The following is a 24,457-nucleotide window of genomic DNA, read 5'->3' as shown; positions in this document are numbered from 1 at the left end:
CAGTCTTCTCTCTTCTTGTCTACCCTATACTGCAGTTCCCTTATTTCTGCAATGGCATAATGATGATTAGCTAACAATTATCCTCTTTAACCAAGTCTCTCTTGGTGAAGCTTGGGATCAGCATAGCAGATTACCTTGCCCTTCTGTTCCACTTTCTGTTAACTGAAATTGTAAGAACAAGAATTTGTTGGATCTATGACTTTTTGCATGTCTAGCAGACATCAGGATAATTCAAATCTTCCAATATCATTCTTGCATATTTCTTTGAAAGATTCCTCGTCTGGTGTACAGTATATCTTTTGCCTGCCAATGTGATTTGCAACAAACTCCTACAATGGCTTCACTTGTGTTTCTTTCTCTTTTTATCCTTACCTAAATATTTTCAGAACAAATGCTGAATCTCTATGCAATTATTTATTTTTTTCTTTACAGTACAGTATAAGACCTCTTTCTATTAGGTCTACTTCTTTAAAGTAAATTGTAGCTTTCCAGTGCTGTAGACCAACCATAGTATCACCCTACCATGTTTCAGTAGCTACCACAGAACATTAGCTACAATATCATATTTCCCTTTCTCAGGATCTCTAGTTTTTCCTGTTTATTTCCATACTTTGTTGAATTGGTTAGAAACATCTGCGGTTCTCAGTACCACCTACCACTTACTATAATTTCCTGTGAAACTGAGTTTTCATCCTAAATCCCCATGTCTGTTTCTCCCATTATGTTCTGCTTCCCTGGCTGCTGTCCTTGAATGCACATCCTCCTGGTGAAAGAGAGGAAGCACCTGTCAAATACTTCCTTCTCAGATTTTGTAAAATGTATCCTGTCTCTTTCCAGAAGTAAAACAATAGAATATTAGAGTTAGAAGGGACCTCATAGATCATCTAGTCCAACCCCCTGCTTAAGCAAGAGACCCTATACCATTCTGACAGATGACTGTCCAGTCTCTTCTTGAGAGCTTCCAGTGATGAAGCACTCACAACATCTGAAGGCAAACTGTTCCATTAGTCGATTGTTCTCACTGTCAGAAAATTTCTCCTTATTTCTAGGTTGAATCTCTCTTTGATCAGTTTCCATCCATTGTTCCCTGTCTAGCCTTCAGGTGCTTTGGAAAACAGGTTGACCTTTCTGAAGATAGAATAGGACATTGATGCAGAACTCCAATCTTTCTGTTGTGACTTGCATAGCCAGTTCACTTTCAGAATCCTGTTTTCTCTTCTTGCATCATGACCCTCAAATAAAAGGACCAATGGAAAAAAATACCTTCCTTCTCAAGACCTTTGTAATCCCCTGAAACCTTTTCAAGGTCTGTTCTAATTATGTCTTTCATCCCTTCATGGATTAAGGGAGGAGTGTTAGCTTCCAAACCTTGTTTATAGGAGAAGACAGAACAGTTACAGAAGAGTGTTTGATGAGTGAAATTTTCTTAGTAACTTTGGAAGTAATCTTTTCTCTGTCGCACGTTGGAAGTCAACACCTCTCCCACAATGTTATATCAGTTCTACACAAAGCTGCCTCTCCTTAGTAGAGAATCATACATCACCACAACATATGTCTTTTTCTCAGGGTGGCTGCTTGCTTGTTTGTTTTGGTCCATGAAGGTCAAAATGCCTTCTACAATAGTCAATTACAAAGTTTACTTATGTGCCTTTCAATCAACCTCTAGAGGGAGACTTTGACAGTGATGTCTTAGTTCCTTAGAACCAAGTACCTCTTAATCCAGGGATCTTCAAACTTGGCCCTTTTATGACTTGTGGACTTCAACTCCCAGAATTCCTGAGCCAGTGTGCCTGGCTGAGGAATTCTGGGAGTTGATGTCCACAAGTCATAAAAGGGCCAAGTTTGAAGACCCCTGTCTTAATCCTTTTGCTTCTTTGGATCACATTAATCCACATGTTTGCTTCTGCCAAAGGGTTTTGTTCTTGTTCTTAGGTATTATTTTCACCTTTTTCCTCCTCCTGAAGAGCTTAGCTGTCCTGTTCAGGAACCTCTCATCTTCCTTCTTTCCTCAAGTCCTTTCACTTTCTCCTCCAATAAAGAAACAATTTTACACTTGCAGTAGGTGTAGTTTTAGTCCTCTGTAGGCAGGAAGGCTAACATTGTACATGCTTTACAGTTCACAGTGATGGTTCCTTCACTGTCCATGTTGCTCAGAGACTGCCTTGCTTTCTCCTTTAATCAAATCTCCATGCAAATATTTCCTGTCTGCTTGCTCTGGTAGCAAGCTCCCCAAAGTTGTTTGTCTGAGTGAACACCAGCTTGGATTGAAAGACGAAGAGAAAAAAAGAGGAAAAAAAGGTTTTAAAAAAGTGTCTTCCCTCTCCACTCCCTTTGTCAAACTTGTGTTTGCTTTCCTTGTTTGCTTGTTAAGTGAATGCATATCTGTGCAGATATGTGCAGGTGCACTAAATGCATTATTTTTTACAAAACAGGTGGGGTGTTTCTTCTGTTTTGAACACAGGGTCATTTTCTAATTTGGCTCAATTTCTAGAGCAATCTGCACTTATTTGTGACACATTATTTGTCTCTCCCATTCCTGGGTTTTGAGTAATAATATACCCAGCAATAGTAGCAAAACAGCAAATCTCCTTTGAAACAATGAAAGAAGAAGGAAATCATAGATTTTATTCTACTCCTAATCCTGGTATCTGGCTAGCTTTGTCTCCACCAATCAACAACTAGTATATATTGTGAACCATTAAGCAGATGAAATTGCTATTCATTGAAGAGAATGGCATGTATCTTTTCAAAATGTGGAGATGCTACACGGTAAAAACAAAGCACTACATTAAATCTGATTCATGTTGAAGTTGTGAGAAAGTAATCACGTAGCAACTTACCAATATGATATTATGGGCAGCACAATGGATAGTATTCATTGGGTAACAACTCACGTAGCTCAACAATCAGCTTCTGCCAGCAGTAAATTTAGCTCAGCTAATCCAATTTTATGTAGCCTGCAAAACTTAGAAACCATGAATGTACTCTGAATAAAACTAGATATGACATTAATTGGATGAATGCAATTAACTGGCACAGGTTTTATTATAACTTCCAAAGGGCTATATTAGCCTGCTGTAGCAAAAAATAATAATCTTCTGGCCAACAACTTTATTATGATACAAGCCAGAAGAACACAATATGGTGCCTCCTGGCACCAATCAGCACACAAGCACTCTTGGTCTATCAGAGTATCCCTGTCTCAATCATTTAATTAAAATAAATTGATGGGAAACTAACTGCTTACAGAGCAAAATGTCTCTTGACCTCACATTGGTTCTGTAGGCATTTTCGTAAAATGAAAATTAAAATAGGGGAAAGAGAGCCCAATCGTACATTTTATTTACAAATTTCGTACAAGACGCACGTTTTATACATAAACTGGATACCATTTTATAGAAGAATAAAATATTAAATACAGTGGTACCTTGATCCTTGTCGGTAATTCATTCTGGAATACTGTACTAAAACTGATGGGTACCAAGAAAATCACGTGACTTTCAGCTGGAAGAAATAGTGAGTTATGAGGCAGCTGACATAGGCAAGTTTTTTTTCTTGCAAGGCGACTACCTGGAGAAAGATGAGTACCAGGACAAGATTTCTGCTTCAAAGCATGTCGAATATCAAATCTGACGAGTTTTGAAGCAGTCCAGTGCCAAGTTATGAGTGTAAAGTGCTTTTATGCTTATGAATGAATTGTATAGATAAATAAAGCAAGAGGCAAAAATTAAGAGATCAGTAAATTGCTAAAGCATATTTATGCTTTCAGAAAAGAAGTCAAAGGGAAATTACAGAAAAATCTGCTGGGAGATTAAGAATGTGGTAGAGGTCTCATCACTTTGCCTCTTGTGAGGAAGTGTGATTATCCATACTGTAATATGTCTGCAACAGTTCAGATGAATCCACCAGCCTACCTATTATGGCAAATATCTTGGTTGCTATAGATCACTTCATTGGATACTGAGTTGCAAGTTCAAGTACAGGTAATCCTCCATCTAAGACTACAATTGAGCCCAAAATGTTTGTTGCTAAATGAGACATTTGTTAAGTGAGTTTTGCTTCATTTTATGACCTTTCTTGCCACAATTAAGTGAACCATTAGTAACACGGTTAAGGGAATCTTGCTTGTCAGAAGGTCACAAAAGGTGATCACATGACCCCGGGACATTGCAACCATCATAAATATGAGTCAGTTGCCAAACATCTGAATTTTGATCACATGACCACGGAGATGTTGCAACAGCCATAAGTGTGAAAAATGGCACTTTTTTCAGTGCTGTGGTAACTTTGAACGGTCACTAAATGAATTGCTGTAAGTTGAGGACTACCTGTATTTGGTTTTAGAGCAAGCTGGAAAGGGTCATCTTCATGTTTAAGCTTCATGGAAGTCCATGGGGATGGGCATGCAATGAAAGGTGTGTTGTGATATTAAAACGCAAACTCTACCCGTTCTGTACTTATATAGTGTTGTGTTGTGTTATGGGACAGAGGTAAGAAGGTAAGAAAGAGTTGGGTTATGTTGCATCACAACATCATTCATCATTTTGATGAAATTGTCAGTTGCTGTGGAGGCCCTAGAGCTGTGGTGGCACAGTGATTAGAATGCAGAATCGCAGGCTAACTCTGCCAACTGCTAGACGTTCGATTCTCACTGGCTCAAGGTTGACTCAGTTTTCCATCCTTCCAAGGTGGGTAAAATGAGGACCCAGATTGTTGGGGGCAACATGCTGACTCTGTAAACTGCTTAGAGAGGGCTGTAAAGCCCTATATATGCTATTCCTATTGCTATTATTGCTTACATTTGTTTACAATATGCTCCAGGACAGAATTGGAGCTTTTAACTTGGTCATAAATGATTGTGATGTAAGAGGGCTGGTCAAATTTCAGGATGATAATTAAGGATTCAGAGTGATAACACCAAAGTACTTGTGAAGAGCTCCAGGAGAAAATATTTGAGCAAATGATCAACCAAGTGGTGAAAAGTGCTTCAGTTTAAGCAACTCGACAATATAAGACAGTATTTTTATTTCAGTTTTTGACCTGCCTAAAGTACACGTAGTCCTTGATTTAAGACAATAATTGAGTCCACAATTATGATTTTAAGTCATGGCAGTAGTTCAGTGGGTCATCATGTGACTAGGCACGATTTTGTTTTACCTTTTTTGCAGCAGTTGTTAAGCAAACACCATGGTCATAAAGCAAACACCATGGTCATTAAGTAAATGTCACAGTTATTATGTGAACATATTGTTTGCTATGGGGTGTTTTTTGCCAGAAACAAGAAGAAAACCCTGAAGAGCAGGTAATAATGTGAAAAATTGTCCTGGAGAAACTATGATCAAGATATCTCCTCTGACAGGTCAGTATATATCTACAGTATGTGGTCAGTAGGAGCTGACATTGACTTGATGGCATATAATCAACCTATCAACTAATGTTATTAAGCCTCACCATTCCAAATGACTATGGCATTGAATGAAGGAATAATATCTTGCATGACCTTTTATTCAGTTGTCCCAAAGAATTTTTTTTTTTTCAAAAAGGCAACTGGACTTAGTTTTTCAGCAGACGTGAAGAAGCTTCTTGAATGAGAAGCAAAACATTTTCAAAGAAAAAACAAGTTGCCTTTTTTTGGGGGGGGGGGGAAAGCACCTTCGGGATAACCATGACCTGGATGATTGAGAATCTTCATAGACTTTTATTAAACAAAGTTAATACACAAAGTTGTTTCTCTGCAAAATCTGAGGATTAGATTTTGCTTATTAGCTTTTGAAGACTGGAGGGCAGTAGGGACTAAATAGATTTATCAGAGAGTGCTTTGCTTCTAGAATACAGAGAGAATGGAGCAAATTTATTTTGGTAGCTGACGTTAGGCAGCACAGAGAGAGGAAAAAATGAGCTGTGAAATAGATGAATTCTCAGCGTAGAAAAAGAAAAACTGAATCCAGCTATTTGCTGTATATCCATCTGTCCATCCATCCAGGACACCTCTATCTGCAGGATTCTTTCTTTTTAGATAAATTGACCCTATCATGCAATGTTTCTTTTTAAGATCATAGCAGATCAAAGGAACACATTTTTAATGAGGAACACGAACACCTATAACCTTCTTTGTGTCAACTTTGAAAATGAGCATGGCTGCAGCCATTTTCCCTACTCATTTTCGGTTGACACATAGCACAGAGGGAGGGGGGTTTACCAGGTGCTTCGCTAGACAAAACAGACTTTCTCCCATGGGAACCAAGGTCATTGGCTGCTCCCAGGACTGCAGGCTGGGCGTTTCGTGAAAAGCCCGCCAAGAAGTTGTATTGCGGAACATAGTAGCTTGCATAGGTTTAAGGGTGGGATTTCTTAACTTTGTATTGGGGATTGTTACGTTTCTATTCAGACTTGGCTTCACTTTTGATGTGCCGATACTTTGTATCAATAAACATGTTCTTTGAGAAACTTGCAAGCCTCGGAGTTCTGCTTTATTTGTCTCTGTCTGTTGGAACCTTGACATTTTGAAAGTATTGGAGGAGAACTAAAGGGAATATTGGAAGAAAATATATGTCCCTTTATACTGTACACATCACTTTTAGATTTTTAACAGGATGCACAACCGTGCTTACAATTACATTTTTTCATCAAAGTGTGGAGTAAGATTTGTTAAAGAAAATCTTATTCCAGTTGAATGAGCATAAGATATTGTCCATTTCAATACAGTATTTAGTCTTGGAAGGAAAAGATAGCAAGGTCTTCATTGTCACTTCATTTAGCAGCTCATTTTGTTTCTGCAACTTATCCGAATGTCCTCTGGTAATGATCTCCCTCCCTCCCTCCTCTCGCTCCCCTCTCTCTCTCCCCCCTCTCTATGCCTCTCTCTCCTTTTCTCTCAATGAAGAGATTTGCTAAAATGTCTCCTTCATTCATTAATAGTGTTGTGACTTGTATTAATTATGAATAGAATGTATTGAGTAGATAAATGGAACTAAACATGTGTAACTAGGCAGTTATTCCAGATCCCCTTCATAGAGTCTTGGATAAGGACCAAGAAAGTTCAGCTGCCTTTTGAAAAGCACCTTTGGGACTAAAGGGCAGAAGCTATCCACCAATATCTTCAATATCTTCAACTATTGACAACTCTAAAGCTGGCTGTTGTATCTGTTATCATTAGTTGGTCTTCTTTAATTTAGTTTTAATCCCATTTTTTTCCACTGTGCTCCTTTACGTTTACTACTAAAACCTGCAAATACCTTGCATTTTCAGCTAGCAGAGTAATCTCAGTATGGCACAGGTTATTTGTGTCTCAGCCTCCAATTTTAAAACCATGCTCATTGTCTTCCAATCCAGCTATTCTCAATAAGTATTCAGCTGCCTCTTCAAACTGGAATGTATCAAACAGTTCTGTTGCCTTTTGCCCAGCATGAAGAAACAAGGATGGCTGTAATTTTTTAATTCTGTGTATTGGCTCCACCCATCCCATAATAAAGCTGGCTTTGGGCACTTTCCAAGCTTCTCAATTATGTTCTGACACTATGTTATATTTGTAAGCATAACAAAGATAGAGATTTTTTAAAAAAAGACAGACCAACACATAAATAGATTTACTGGTAGCTTGAAGTTACATCAGAAGTAAACAGCCACATAGCTGGCTTCTTTTATCTACTTTTTCTACTCTACCCACAAGTAAAAAACATTACAATTTAAAACAGATATTCATCTGGGTACTGCCATTGAGTGGATTCAAAATCCACTCTGAACGTTTTATCTTGGGATTAGCTAATGGATGCATTTTCTCAAGATATGATTAATATGTGTTATAGTGGCTAACCCTAGAATGCATTTACTTGGCTGACATCTTGCCTTTGCACAGACCTCAAGGAGGCATTTATAGTGCTTCCTATGTCAAACAGGAAATCAGGAAACCCAGGCAGTTCAAATGAATATAAAGACTCATTGCAAGCTTAAAATCTCTACAAGAATCTCCACTAGAATTTGACTCTCTACAAGAGTCAAAGTAAGCTGGTACCAGGGCAGATAAGAGTCAATGGAATTCAAGGTGGGCTGGACTTAGATCTTTTCCATGTGCACTCGAGAATGATGACATATTTGACTCCTCCTTCGGGCTCAGCCTATTTATCTCCTTCATCCTCTGCCTATTCGTCCCAATAACAGCAACCTTTGAGGTAAGTTGGATTAGACAGAATGGCTGGCCAGAGAGTTTTCATAGCCAAGATCTCTCTATTTCTAATCCAACACTTTAACCATACACCAGACTGGAGGAATGTCAGATCGGTTTGGAAAAGCTAGCCTAACCACCATTATGTAGAACAGTGGGGAAGACCCATCTATGTGGCTGCAGGAGAAGAAGCATAGCAGAGAATCTTCTGGTTAGCTAAGAGGTCAGTGAGGATAGAGAGGTCAGCATTTATAGCAATGGCACTACTATACCACTTCATAGTGCTTTACACTTACAGCACTCTCTAAATGGTTTACAGAGTCAGTCCCCAACAATCTGGGTACTCATTTTACAGACCGCGGAAGGATGAGTCAAACTTGAGCGGCTCAGGATCGAACTCCTGGCAGTGAGCAGATCAGCCTGCAATATAACTGCATTCTAATCCCTGTGCCACCACAGCTCTTCAAAAACTTCATAATTTCATTTCAAGAAGTTCATTAATGCAATCAGCTTAGGAACTGGTCACTGAATTTGCTGGTTTTCCTATTCCCTGATTTTCTTTATTTCGTGTCCCGTGCCATTTAGACTGCAAAGCTACTTGCAGCCATTATCTGCATGTGGGATTTAGGAATTTAGCAGTAGCAGCAGCATACTACGTTTAAGTAGGCACAAATTCCTGACTCATAGATTATCATCTTTTAGCCAAACATACTACATGGATTATTATGGAGATAAAAGGGAGAAAGACAGTGTAATTATACTTTTTAAAAAAAATAATTCTTTTTTTATTCCAAGAGATGCCCATATAATACATTCACAAAAACAATGAGAGTAGTAAAACCAATTATTCATATAATCTTGAAGACATGTTTAGCACTGCTGTAAGAAGAAATCATTGTTCTTCATTCGATAAGGGAAATGTAATCCATTTGCTGCATTCCTACACAATGATTATCTCCAATTCTTTATAACCTTATCTCAACAACAAAAAGCAAACATGGTATATATACACTGCTTGATCACTTGGCTCTGCCTGATTGCTAGAGCAATAAAACAGCCCTGGAAAGAATGTTTATGGTTTGTATAGCTTTAAACATTATCTCTGGCTTGTTCCTCTCCAAATAGGTCAGAACCATAACTCTGGGTTCTTGGGTGGTGACTGTAGCTTGTTAAGGGACAAACAGAACAGGGATCCCAATTTTGGATAACGCTAAGTAAGCCACAGATAGGTCTGATTAAATATTCTGCTGGCAGAAGAAAACAAATGGGGGGATTGGAATACTAGCACATTTGCTCATCTTTGATAATGTGTTATCCTCCAATTTGTTAGCCCTGGCATCATAAATAGAACAGATTGAGTTTCTGGATGAATACCATCTTGTGCAATTCAAGATTTGGGCTGGAAAAGAGCAGGTGAAAATGGAATAGCCATAGTTGTCTTTATAGATACAGACAGAAACATGGACCTTTAGCTTCCTATGGTGGATAATCCCTATCACCTTCATCCAAATCATTGTCTTCATGCTTATAATCTTCCACTTCATTTCCCTTCCTACTCCCATTTAGAATACTTTTAAGCAGGGGTCCCCAATCCCCGGGCCACAGCCTGTTCGGAACAAGTGGCAGGTGAACATGCCTGCGCACACAGCTCCACTTGCATGAGTGGTGGACACATGCGCGCCCATGCAAAGCTCCATTTTCGCAAGCGGCAGGTGCCCGCACCTGTCACTCCTGCAAATGAAGTTGTGCATGCTCACATGCATGCCTGCCACTGGCATGGAACCATCCCCTCTTCCCCACCCCATCCTTGCCGGTCCACCAAGCTGGAAAGGTTGGGGACTGCTCCTTTTAAGCACATATTCCCCATGAAAGATCCTACAAAAACAGGATGCCCTTTGGAAAAAACAGCTGAGCCAGCCAGAATATCACTAGAATCAAAAAGAGGCATCCAATCAGCAAGCAGGTAGGGGGGAAAAATAGAACAATGAGGAACATAGCATCAGTTGATAGGCTGACCTGTTCATGATGGAATCAAATGCTTGTGTAGATTGCCCATCTCTCATTCCATCTCTAATAACATAATCATTTATCATCCTTTCCTACGACTCACTTCTTCCCATCTATTAGCCCACCTATTATTTCCTCTCCTAACCCTAACCCTAACCTTTTCTCTGAAGAAATCTTTGCTTTCATCCGGAACATTGTACAAAAATGCAATTAAATCTCACAACAAGGTATCAAGGAAAACAAATCCATCTATTAACACCATTTTTGATTTGTATGCATGTAGTCCTTACATCCATTTTGGTTAGCAACCATTTGAAGTTACAACAGCACTTTAAAAAAATGACTTATGACCAGTACTCACATTTACGACCGTTGCAGCATCCTCACAGTCATGTGACCAAAATTTGGGTCCCTGACCACTGGCATTTGTTTAACCACCGTTCCCGCATACCGGGGGTTATAAGATTGCCACTTGCAACCTTCACGGCTGGCGTATGCTAACAAAGTCAATGGAACGAGCTGGATTCACTTAATGATCACATAATTCATTCAACAATTGCAGTGATTCGCTTAATAAGTGTGGCAGAAAATGTCATAAAATTGAGCACAACTCACTTAACAACTGCCTTCCTTGCTTAGCAATGGAAATACTGGCCCCATGCTGTAAGTCGACCTGATGTTTCCCAAACTTTTGGCTTGCAACAATAAAAAATATCAATCATAAGTAACGTAAACAAGAACATTTAATTCAACCTAAAGTAACTCCAATGGAAAAAAAATAATATCTTCAAACTCTCAGGCAACATCAGCCAGTGTACAGATTTATATTCAATTTAATCATTTTTTAAAAACTCTGTAAAAGTCAAAAGTTTTCATCTCGAATGGCAAAACTCCAAAATAGTCCAAGTTTCCAAGAAGAAGATTTTATAAATAAGGCACCATGCACGAAAAAAACATTTTCAAGAGCCATGTAACATAATTCATTTGATGAGGATGCTCAGCAAAAGTCTTAAATGGATCAACTCAAGGTTTATATGTGTAGAACGAAGGGAACCATTAAGTTAAAAGTAATGGCAAACTGTGATTTGAAGAGCATATTGGATGCCTGAAGCTCTACCGATGGGAATGGATGCAGCACATCTCAAAATTGCCAAGTTTGGAAAACATTGCTTCAGATTTTCACATCCGAGAATATCTAAACCAGTGTTTTTCAAATTTGGCAATTCTGAGATGTGTTGCTGGCTGAGAAATCCTGAGAGTCCAGAAGAGATGCAGCTGCTTTAGAATATTCCTGTCAAATTACATGTATTAACCCATTTAAGTTTTGAATCTTTTTTAGCTCTTTGAATCCAGATGCTGCACAGCCATAATAAAATATTAAAACCACCCCACTGAATTGGGCTTAAAAACCCAGAAAAGGCAAGGCAACATCAAGTCAACAAATCTGGCCATTTCCATTGAACTCACTGAGATCCTGGACCATTTTCAACCCACTGCAATATTCCAAAAACAGAACTGTGATTCATTCTACTGTACAATCCAGAAAAAATATTCATTCTGCATCAGATCTCAGTGATCTGAAACCATTCTGTCTGGCAAATTCTGGAAGTTGAAGTTCACACATTAAGTTGTCAAGGTTGAGAAACACCAATCTAAAGATCTCTTATGTATTGGAGGAAACTACCTGAGTTCACCTGAGTGTATTATTAGGACTCTTGAAGACAATGGGGCACTCCTGATACTGAGGAAATATTTCCCTGCACTGGCACTGATTACACGATTGGGCCAATGCAATTGTGACCTGTAAAAAGGCTTCAGAAATGGAAATATATGAGCATAGTATTTCCACTGGTGAGGATTTTTGCCTTGCTTCACTTCACTTCTCACCTTCTGGTTCCTGCAATAACTCCATGCTGGCCTAATCATGGAAAAGTGCCAAATTGTGGGATTCTTTGCATGCTAGGTGTGGCACGTGGGTTTTATGGTCTGACTGAGCTGGTATGAGTCAGCAGAAGAAGAAGAAAGTGGGGGAGGGAGAATAAACTCAGGAAGGCTTTGAAGTACAGCTTGGCCAAATCTAGTAGACAGGTGTTGGGGTTTCCTCTGAGTTGCAGTTTGAGCTGTAAAGAATTACAGAATAACAGAGTTGGGAAGGACTGCAGAGGTCTTCTAGTCCAACCCTCTCTCAAGCAAGAGACTCTATACCAGTGTTTCTCAATCTTGACAATTTTAAGGCATGTGGACTTCAACTCCCAGAATTCCACAGCCAGCAATATTCAAATTAACACTATTATTTAAGATTTCCAAGTATTTTATCTTTAGGTGACCAAAGTTTCCCTTATCTCAACTTCTCCCTTTTTCTCTTTTCATAGCAAAGTTTAATATTCTGCTTACACATCTTATCTATTTGATTATAGTATTGCTCTGTTTTCTAAGCAATTAAGATATGTATAAGCTAAAAATTATTGATAAGTGTAACAAAGATGTTTTTATTTAGTTGATAATAAGAATTGTACTAGCCTAATATGAAATAGCAGATATTAATGGAAAAAGAGAGGAAATATTTGATGTTGTAATTTATACTAAAGACTTATGTATGCTATTGAACTATTGATCAGCCCAGTCATCACGTTGCTTTTTAAATACCCAATTGTAAAATGAGAAAATCAATAAAATATTATATAAAAAAATGACTTGGCACATAATCAATCAGGGAGTGTTAATGGATAATTGATCCATTTTACCAGCATAAATGTATTCATAGACTATAACGTATTTGGTTAGAATTAAAAATCAACTTTATTTCTCATAACATATATCTTTTGCATTAACATTTCCTGTTTCTGCTTTCTAAAGTCTGGAATATGGAAAAGTGATAAATTTCTTTTAAATCCCACTTGCTGAGGAATGTATTAAATAACTTATTTGAACTATTAATATTTTAAACATATTAATCTTTCCCCCACTCTGTTCACAATTGCTGTAATTTCCTTTAATAACGATGTAAGATTACAGCCAGTTTCTTGCATTATTAGCTCATATTTTAACTCTATTGAACAAAGACTTTTAACAACTCCTCAATAAAACATGTTTAATCTTATTGCACACACTATGATTTGTGAATGTTGTAACTGAATTGCAGTTTAAATATAAATATGTATGGAAATACATTAATCAAGAGTTTTAAATCAAGTTAGTAAAACTGCTTTTCTAATATTATATATTCCATAGCACAGTAATTATATTCACAGTTAATTAACCTTTGAAATTAAATATTAGTCTCATGGGTTAGCTGGAAAACATTTATCTCTCGGAGAAGCTATACATTTTTCTATCACATCTTCAGACCAAATTACAGACAGAAGATTGATTTTAAAATCAACCATTTGAGATTTACTGTATTTGAATATGATGCTACCACAAATATAATCCAACAGGCAAAGTGGAAAGAACAAAGTGACAGACTTGTCAGGTATCACACTGTTAGTTTGTGTCTGAGTGAGAATTGGCTTTCACACCAAAATTCACTATTTCTACGGATTTATAAACATGTAAACATACAGTCCGGAATTATTATTATTATTATTATTATTATTATTATTATTATTATTATTATTATTATTATTATTATTATTATTATTATTATTATTATTATTATTATTATTATTACCCTTTTAATATTTTGTAGGGGATAAAGAGGAAATTGCAAACTCTGCAAACATAAAAATTAGTTAAATTAAAATGCCAGTTTTTTTCCCTTTAAAATCCCTCCAAATCCCAGAAATTCAAATAAGGACTCAAAAATTTCATTCTGCCTGTTCCATTGACATCACAGCCTCACTGGCTATGTGCCTTGAAGTCCCCATGCTGAAAATCCTAGTACGATGCCAAGGCTGATGAAATGTGCTAAAACAGCATTGGGATATGTGTTTGTTTGTTTGTTTGTTTGTGTGTGTGTGTTTCCATGTGTGTGTGTTTTCAAATCAATGTTGACTCCTGGCAACAGGCTGGACAAGTCCCTGCAGTTTTGTTGGCAAGATTTTTCAGAAGTAGTTGCCAATTGCTTCCTTCCTAGGGCTCAGAAGGATTGACTCAAGGTACCCCCAAGCTGTCTTTCATGCCTAAGGCCCAGTTTCTAGCCTACAGGTCATCTTTGACTTATGACTTACAACCATAACTGAGTCCAAAATTTCTATTGCTAAGTGAGACAATTGTTAAGTTTTTAGCTCTGTCCCATTTTACAACTTTTCTTGCCACAATAGTTAAGTGAATCACTGCAGTTCTTAAATTAATAACACAGTTGTTAAGTGAATCTGGTTTCCACATTGACTTGGTTTGTCAGAAGGTCGCAAAAGGGGATCGCGTGACCCTGGGATACTGTGACCGTCATAAATATGAACCAGTCTCCAAGCGTCCAAATTTTGATCACATGACCATGGGGAGGCTACAACAGTCGTAAGTGTGAACAAAGGTCATATGTCATTTTTTTCAGTGCTGTCCTAACTTTGAATGGCCACTAAACAAATCATTGCAAGTTGAGGACTACCTTTAGTGCCTTAACCAATACACCAAACTAGCCTCACCATATAGCACTGCACCATTTAGCAGCTTAATAATTATAAAAGAGGCAGAGAAATAACATTCCCACATTCTGTAAAACAAAGTTTTACACTTTGGATATGCACGGTTTAGGCAGGCATTATATATATATATATTGGGCAGGCATTATATATATATATATTGATTTCTTTAATAAACAATCATTGAAATGAACTATATCTTAGTATTACAACCAAAACAGGCCAATATAAATAATGATTTAATGTAAATAAAAATTAATTTAATTGGTTGTATGCAGACATAATGCTCTCAATCCAATAAACTAAAGCTTGAGAATGAGAAATGTGCTTTACTTTCACCGTTTTCCTATATCCCCATTAGATTTCAATGGGTATGTTGGTGGAAATGTTTTTCTTCTTTTATACAGCACTTTGGAAACATGACACCTTTGTGAGCAAGATGGTCTTTTCTCATGTTTTTTTTTGTAGCAATAGTCAATAGCACTTAGACTTATATACCGCTTCACAGTGCTTTACAGCCCTCTCTAAGCAGTTTACAGAGTCAGCATATCACCCCCAACAATCTGGCTCCTCATTTTACCGATCTCGGAAGGATGGAAGGCTGAGTCAACCTTGAGCTGGTCAGAATCGAACTGCTGGCAGTGGGCAGAGTTATCCTGCGATACTGCATTCTAACCACTGCAGCACCACAGCTACTTGATATGAGTGGATATGAGTTTTATCAGTTTTCCTTCATAGTTCTTTAAAAATCAGATACTGTTCAGCGTGAAAATATTGTTATGCTCCATGTGAATTCCACCAACAGTAAGTCAATCAATAGTTTTGGGATGTCTATAAGGTCTATAGGATATCTGGTCATGTTTTTTTTCCTCTGTGGTCTACCTCTACTCTCTAGGATATTAGTCACAGATTTAATCATTTATTTTCTAAAGCACTTAGTCTTTCTTCTGGAGACTAATGATATGGGGGGAAAGTAGGATTCTCTTTCATATGCTGTTTTAAAACAGAATTTTACTCATAACTGAGATCAAAGTTAATAATTTTAACTACTAAAAGAAAGCATATTTACAAGCCCCAAAATGTGGCAGGAATACAAATCTTAGTTAAAACTAATCAGACAAATATCTGAACCAAATATAATGAAATCAGTAAAATCAGTAAAATTAGATGCTGACATTATTCAGTCAAATAATGTTCATTAAAACTTGTCTTTACCTTTCAATGTTCAATGACTTAAGTCTGATATCCTTGCAGCATGTTGATTATGTTAATTGTTAATAAAAAAGGACGTTACTGCTATTCATTGCATCAAATAGAAAATATAAGAATGTACCCCCAGATCTTACAATCTAAAATTCAAACCATAATTAAATGAAGAATAAATGAGAACTGATAAGTATAAACAAAGGAAGAATTTGTAATTATTTCATTTGGGTGTGCTTTGTTTAGTTACTAAAATTAATAGAAGATAATATAGAACTCCTTACATAAATTCATTTTGAGGAACATTAAATTTGGAGATTGGAGTTTTGGCTTGCCTGTTATTGCATTTTATGTATTGTTCTTCCATGATATGCTGTTGACTACTGCTAATGATGATGTTATATTGAAGTTTTTGTTGTTCCATTTTAAAGCCAAAAGCTAGCTTATGACTGAGCTGTCATATACATTTATTAAATATAAGCAGTAATAAGGAAGTTCATTTAATTGAGATAAGTGGATGAACGTAAAAGATTAAGAAAGGACTACGAACTAATAAACTCATAATTTAAATGCATTACGTCATTAAACTATGCTTTTGTAATCATCTCTGCCTTTTTATTTTCTTAAAAAAAATATCACTAGAGAAAAGCCAAGAAAGGGTTAGGATTGTTATTGTTATCTTGATAAAATAATTTTAATTTTGGAAGAAACAAAAAAATGGCTCCACAATTGCTTTTCTTCCATACTCTGGAAGTTTGAAAAAAAAATAATTTTTGTTGATTTTTCATGTAGAAATTTATATGTGTGTTTGTATGTGTGTATATACACACGCACATACACATACATGCCTGTTGAGGAACAGTCAAAGGAGATGCAGTGTGAAGTCCTGGTGGTCAATTTGCAGCGCAGAAAGAAGTGAGTGTGTGATTTTTGGTCTTCCTACTCTGTTTCCAGTCTTGAAGAGTTTATTGGAAAGTTATTGTGATCATGCAAAGTTACATGGGTCACTTGATCACTCCAGAAACTGCTGACTATAGAATATAAGAATAGAGCTTCACCTATCTACAAGCAAATCATTCTTTTTTTAAAAAAAAAATCTCTGTGTGTGTGAAGACAGAGAAAGAAAGAAAGAGAGAGAGAGAGAGAGAGATCTTGAGCTCTTTGTCCATATATTAAAAAAATTCTTATCTCTCAACTTTAAAACTTACTTTAAATCCTGTCCTTGTTTAATTTTCTATCCCAAAATAAGGAAGAAAAACAAGACATTGCTTATTTCAATACACGAAACACTTGACTTAAAACAGTTTGTTTAGTGATTATTCAAAGTTACAACGGCACGGAAAAAAAGTGACTTATGACCGTTTTCACAGTTATGACCGTTGCGGCATCCCCATGGTCATGTGATCAAAATTCAGAATCAAAATTAACAACTATGGCAAGAAAGATCATAAATGGGGCAAAATTCACTTAAGAAATATCTCACTTGGCAAGAGAAATGTTGGGCTTAATTGTGATCATAAGTCGAGGACTACCTGCGTGCAGAAACTGAATGATTACTCCCAAACAATTTGAGCTCAAGAAAAATCTCAGCCAGGTTGTATCGGACAGAGAAAATGTTGCTCTTTTCAGCTTTAAAAATCATTAAAAGAAACCCTGCTTTTCTTGAGGTGCTAATTAGGATTTAATCCACAAAATGGACAGCTCAGCTTTCAAGCTAGCAAATCAGACTGATTCATTTGCTTACTTGGAGGCTGAGGCATAGGCCTTAGAAGATAGTTTGTGTATTTGTAAAACATAATATTTTAGAAACAAGCTAAACAGAGGCCAGCAATTCCAAACACTACTAAAAAAAGAGGCCAGGATTTTGATAAATACATAATAAAACAATTCAAGAGACAGTCAACAACTTCATATGAAAGAAACAATCCATAGTAACGATGTTTAAAATCTGCTCCGGATTTTGTAATAGGTTAGCCTTCAAGTTTTAATGGAAAGGACTATCTATAACCCAAAAGCCATTATGAAGGAAATCCAGTCTCTTGTGTCCAATATCCAAATCAACCTTGCAAGCGCAAAATTACAGTTTGGGAAGCAACCACTTTGGCCTTTCATTTCAACCCACTGTACAGTGCCAGAATTGAAATTAGAACACCACATAAAATACAATTTCTACTTAGAGACATCTCCTCAATATTTCATCAATAAGTCACACTCATAGATAACTTTTAGAGTTAGGAACTTTCCTTGCAGTCAACAGGAATCTGCCTTTTCTCTTTGATTCGAGATCCTAAAGTCTGGAATTATAGAGAACAAACTATGGTAGTCTTCTATGTGACCACTATTCAGATGAAGATTGCTACCATAACTCTCTGCTTAATCTTCTCTTCTCAAAACAAAACAAAACGTATCTAGTACTTCAAACACCCCCCCCTTGAAGGATCCAATTCTCAGTTTCCTGACCATCCTTATCACATTTATTTCCAATTGGTCAGAATCTTTCTTGAAGTTTGGGACTCATAACTAGAAACAATATCCACAATATTTGCAGAAGAGAGTAGCCATCTCTACATTAGATCTTAATGTTCAGGTAACTTTGATGAGATTAAACAATGTATGCTACATCATTCAGAGCTCTGAAATGGGCATGGAACTAATTGGCATCTGGTACAGAAATATAGTCTGTATCTGACTTGCTTTCCCAACCGTGTGTTTTGCACCAAATGAAGTTTACAAACTACCTGCAAAAGAAAAGCTCTACATTACTAGTTGTTCTTGTTTCTTCCCTCTGTATGAGAACATTATATACATTGCCAAAGCAAATGTTAATCTTATTAGACAATACGATGGTTCTAACTGTGACCAAAATAGTAAAAGGTAGCAATTTAAAGATGTATATACCGGTAGTCCTGCTCAGCAGCTTCCAGGTTGGTTTTATTTGTGATTCTAGTTTCTCTTCGAGAACCACATGCCTTCCTATAATATAAACTATAAACTATAAATTCAAGGCCAGAAGGAGACAAAGAAGAAAATGAATGCAAAAGTCCACTTTATAATCACTGCTGCCATAGTACTGCCTTGAAATAGATCTTTTCTCTAAACTTTGTTTCTGGGATAGACAAAGCACCCCAAAGGTGTTTTTTCAGGAGGCAACTGGACTTTCTTGTTCTTCTTTGAAGAAGTTTCGCTTTTCATCCAAGACGTTTCTTCAGCTCTGACTGGCTGAAGAAGCTTCTTGGATGAGAAGCAAAATGTCTTCAAAGAAAAACAAGAAAGTCCAGTTGCCTCCTGAAAAAGCACCTTTGGGACAATCATGACCTGGATGACTGAGAATCCCCATAGACAAATTGGCAGGGCCTAACCTTTGGGGGGAGAGTGACCTGTGGGAGTTTTTACATTTTAATTTCAGTTGTTAAACTTGTTCACTGGAAAATTACACAATGCTTTTGTTGGCAAGCTTCAGCAGTTTCTACAGAGCCTATAAAAAAAGAAATTCAGAAATAACTTTGTGCCCATAAATTGATCAAGCCTTGAGATATGCAAATAATAGGTCAAGAAAGATGCCTCTGTTATGAAAAATGAATACAGATAGTCCTCAACTTATGACCACAATGGAGCCCAAAGATTCTGTTGCTAAGTGAAACATTTGTTAAGTGAGTTTTGCCCAATCTTACGACTTTTCTTGCCACAGTTGTTAAATCACTGCAGTTGGTAAATCAGTAACATGGTTGTTAAGTGAAACTGGTTTCCCCATTGACTTTGCTTGTCAGAAGGTCGCAAAAGGGGATCACATGACCCCTGGACATTGCAGCCGTCATAAATATGAGCCAGTTGCCAAGCATCTGAATTTTGATCATGTGACTTTGGGGATGCTGCAATGGTTGTAAGTGTGAAAAATGGTCCTAAGTCCCTTTTTTTCACTGATGTCGTAACTTTGAACGGTCACTAAATGAACTGTTGTTAAGTCGAGGACTATCTGTACCAGGTTTTATTTTCTGAGAACTTATTCATCTGTAGCAAAAACAAGTAAGTGTCCAGAAAACTTGCAGCATTATTTAAAAATGTAAAAGGACTTGGAAGGAAAAATATTCCAAAGCCTAATGAGAACTGAGCATGCTTAATAGGGCTTAGTAGGCATAATCTGTTTGGAGAGGGGATACGAACCAATGGCAGAGCGTGGATTTTTTGCAAGATGGCCGGCCAGCACTTGAACAGAGGCCCTCTAACAGAGCAGGAAAGTAGCGTACGAATCCAACAAATAAACAGCTGCATTTATTGTAGATTCAATTTGTTTATAATGGCTATCATTCCGATGTATAAAGCTTCTTCTTTTAAATTGGAAATGCAACAATTTCTAATTTAATTGAAATGAAATTTGATTTATAAGATGGATGAAACGCTTTCTTTAGCTAAGCCTACCCACCCACATGAACCTTTATAATACAGGCAAGCACATAAACTGAATATATTTTTGAGACCTGAGTCTTTCATTAGTTATGTGGATGCTAATACAATCTCAGAAATTAAATTCCAACAGAAGAGGTTGATCAATAGGTCATATTTCACTTTTGCATCTCAGTTTCCGCTGACTGCAATACAGTATATAATGGGGACACTGCATGTTATGGGATCATGGGCATCCGAAGCAGGGCAGGTGGGAGGGAAAAAAGCAACACATGGATAATGATATCATCACCCAAATATTGTGCACAATACACCTGCATTCCATGCCGTGCTTGGGAGCTGCCCAGAGTTGGTTGTGGGTGGCTATATAAATGTAATAAACAAACAAACAAACTAATTAATTAATTAATATTATGCAAGTACAGTTTTTGCATGATATCGTCCCAATCTATTATGCATGCCACCGGGAGGGACTTTTACGCAAAGCAAATGGTATTGCAGCACGTACAAGTAGTCCTTGATTTATGACCTAAAATTTCTGTTGTGAAGTGAAACATTTCATTAAGTGAGTTTTACCCCATTTTATGACTTTTCTTGCCAGGGTTGTTAAGTGAAACTGCAGTTGTTAAGTTAGTCACATAGTTGTTAAGTGAATCTGGCTTCCCCATTGACTTTGCTCACCAGAGGGCTACAAAAGGGGATTGCATGCTGCAACTGTCATAAACATGAGTCAGTTGCCAAGTGTCTGAATTCTGATCATGTGACCATGGGGATGTTGCAACGGTCGTAAGTGTGAAAAACAGTCATAAGTCACTTTTTTCAGGGCTGTTGTAACTTTGAACGGTCATTAAATGAATTGTTGTAAGTTGAGGACTACCTGTATCCCACAAGATTCAAGTAAATCCCAAGAACCAAGAGTTAGAGACAACAGGCTGAGAGTTAAAGGGTTCTTCTAGTCCAGGGATAGGCAACCTTGGCTCTTTTATGCTTCATGGACTTCAGCTCCCAGAATTCCTGAGCCAGCGTAGTCCATGAGGCATAAAAGAGCCAAGGTTGCCTACCCCTGTTCTAGCCCAAGTATCCTGATCTGGTTAAGTGGTGCCTTTGGTTCAGAAAATATTTGTGAGGATCTTATTCCATGAATCAAAGATTTCCAAGTGCCTACCTCCAAGTATCATGCCAGCTTGACAGCACTTTCTCAAGCGACACGCAGGGCAGTTTTTCCGACGAATCTTATCCACTATGCAGTCATTCCTCCCTGCGCATAGATAATTATGTTGACCTGCATGAAAGAAAGAAAAAAAAATGCAATGAAATGAAATTATCTGAAGCACAGCTTTCAGAGATGCTCAGAATTGCGGTATCATCCACCCAAGAGGAACAACTTCCAAACCCCATCCATTTGAAGAGGAAATAAGCCACATACATGCATACTTTGCTCTCCCACCAAATCAACGAGATGCAAAGAAAGCTAATGCAAACTTACTCAGGACATGACTTGTACTACAGAAAAGATGCCATAATGCAGGGGTGTCAAACTCAATTTCATTGAGGGCCGCATCAGCATTGCGGTTGCCCTCAGGGGGCCCGGGTGGGTGTGGCCAGGGTAGGTGCGGACTACTGGGTGGGCGTGGATGGAGTGGGTGCGGCCTACTGGGTAGGCATGGCCAGCTCTACATCGTTCGCGTCAAGGGTGCCTGTGGGGGCCTGGGCAGGAGTGGGACAGATCTGAGGGTCTCTGGCAGAAGGGGGTGGGACCGGGGCAAGCTCAAGGCATGGTCCATTTCTTCATTCCTCACAAGGGGTGACACCTCCCCAGCATGCACCCAGGGGGCGGGGCCGACGCAGCACGAGCTGGTTCCTTACTGTTTCTAGACGGCCTTGTGGAGCTAAGACTGAATGCGTTTCAGCATAGATGGCCACCACAAAATTGTACATTGGCTCCCGGCCGGCCTGGGCCACGGCTAAGGCAGCGGGGGCCGTTCCCTCACTGTTTCCAGGATGGCTTCGCGGGTCACATGAAACCACTTCGCGGGCCGCATCCGGCCCCCGGGCCTTGTGTTTGACATGTCTGCCATAATGGCTGTAATATAGAAAAGGTAAAGGCAAAATGTCCCTGCAGGTTTTACTCCGCTAATTGTAGCCGACTTTAAGAGGGCGGTGCTCATCTCCATTTCTTAAGCCATTGAGCAAGCACTGTTTGAAAACGATTCTGTGATCATGGGGCCAGCATGATATCACATTGCAGCACAGAGCACACAGTGAAATATGGAACATTGTTACCTTCTGACTGAAGTGGTACCTATTTTATCTACTCACGTTTTACATGCTTTTTCATTACTAGGTTAGGCAAGTCACGGGAGCTCACTCCATCATATGGTGCTAGGACTCGAACCACCAAAGCCTAACCTTCTCCTGCATATATTAAGCCACTAAGCCACCATGCCTCCTTGGCTGTAATATATACAGAGGAGTAAATCCCATTGACCCATCTCTGCTGGCCTTTAGAAAGGCACTAAAAATGTGGTTCTTTCCTTGGGTATTGGGACCAAATTGGCTGGAGTTTGCACCTGGATGGATGTACTATAAATTTGGATTCCTAGCTGTTTATTAAATTTAGCAGTTGTTTTTAACACTGCTGTTTACGTGTGGGCTGACTTTATGCTGCCCCAAGTGACAATTGCTCCAGTTGGGCAAAGAAAAGACAAATGGCAGTAATCTAGTTCTGCTGCTTTGCCATTAAAACAGCCAGCATGAAATGAAAATAGAAAAGGGAGACGTTAAGCAACTTTGCTTCCCAAACCCCTCAAAAGTTCACCACTTCTTATACACTATGGTGTTTCAGTCAAAGTACTGTCCCCTAATTCAGCCAAGATTCCAAACAGAATAAAAGGAGACCAGACCTAATCAGGACAGATGCAGAAATATTTTAATTATATTTTACTGGAATATTATTCTGCACACCAGACTGTAATTAAGAGAAAAGCAATAATGCCCATTTTAAAATACAGCCTGAAATCAATGTAACTCGATTTCATTTTCATCCTTGTAAAACCATTTGCAGATGTAAAAGATGAACAGCCTATAAAATGGCCTTCGGCCAGAATGATTGACCGTAATGACTTCAAAAATTGCAGAGTGTATTTATTCTAGCAAAATAACAAGTATTAAGATCACTTGTTATTTATTTATTTATTTATTTATTTATTCCATTTATACCCCGCCCTTCTCCCGGAGGACTCAGGGCGGCTTACAGCCAGTTTAAAACAATCCCACATAAATATCAAATACAAATCTAAAATAATTAAAAATAAATATTTGAATTGGCCGCTCTATTAAAATTTTGTTAAAACCAATTAAAATACCCCTAGGCCAATCCTGCCTGCTGAAACAGCCAAGTCTTGAGGGCGCGGCGGAAGGAGGGGAGATCCGGAATCACCCGGATCTCTGGGGGCAGCTCGTTCCAGAGGGTGGGCGCTCCGACAGAGAAGGCTCTCCCCCTGGGGGTCGCCAACCGAGACTGTCTGGTTGGCGGCACCCTGAGGAGGCCCTCTCTGTGGGAGCGTATCGGCTGGTGGGAGGTAATCTGTGGCAGAAGGCGGTCTCGGAGGTAACCAGGTCCGATTTAATCTCTCTTTGACTAATACCACTCTACAATGCCTTGGTAAGGCCACACTTGGAATACTGCATCCAGTTTTGGTCACCGCGATGTAAAAAAGATGTTGAGACTCTAGAAAGAGTGCAGAGAACAGCAACAAAGATGATTAAGGAACTGGAGGCTAAAGCATATAAGGAACAGCTGCTGGAATTGGGTATGTCTAGTTCAGTGGCCTCTCTGTGGGCACGCGCACCATGCCCTGGAGATGGCAACTGTCCCACTTCAACCAGCCACCTGCTAACTCACCAAGCTCCCATGTGGCCGGATGCATCCCAGCATGGCTGGTTTCCCTCCCCCCTCCCATCCCTCCTGGCCTCACATGCTCTCCTTTTCCTGGGCATGACCCACTGCATCGCCTCCTCAGCTGTTGGCCGGCTGTCCAGCTCAGAGGCGGCTTCTCTGAACTTCTGGTGGCGTGCTGCGGAGCCCCAGAGTGCGCCAGTCGAC

The 24,457-nt window shown here is 38.5% G+C and overlaps 1 protein-coding gene across 1 annotated transcript in view; it reads right to left on the bottom strand.

The window, feature by feature from the left end:
- Nucleotides 1-24,457, bottom strand: part of LOC107293574 (progesterone receptor) — a 76,828-nt gene that overhangs the window by 21,539 nt on the left and 30,832 nt on the right. Inside the window, exon 3 of the mRNA XM_015822730.1 lies at nt 21,518-21,634. Coding sequence (XP_015678216.1) covers nt 21,518-21,634 — 117 coding nt within the window. The remainder of the gene's footprint in view (nt 1-21,517; nt 21,635-24,457) is intronic.

This window comes from Protobothrops mucrosquamatus, unplaced genomic scaffold (genome assembly GCF_001527695.2).
Source record: "Protobothrops mucrosquamatus isolate PMUCROS unplaced genomic scaffold, P.Mucros_1.0 scaffold1657, whole genome shotgun sequence".
NCBI lineage: Eukaryota > Metazoa > Chordata > Lepidosauria > Squamata > Viperidae > Protobothrops > Protobothrops mucrosquamatus.
Note: the sequence above shows the minus strand (reverse complement) of the source record. Positions and strands in the feature narration are given on the sequence as shown.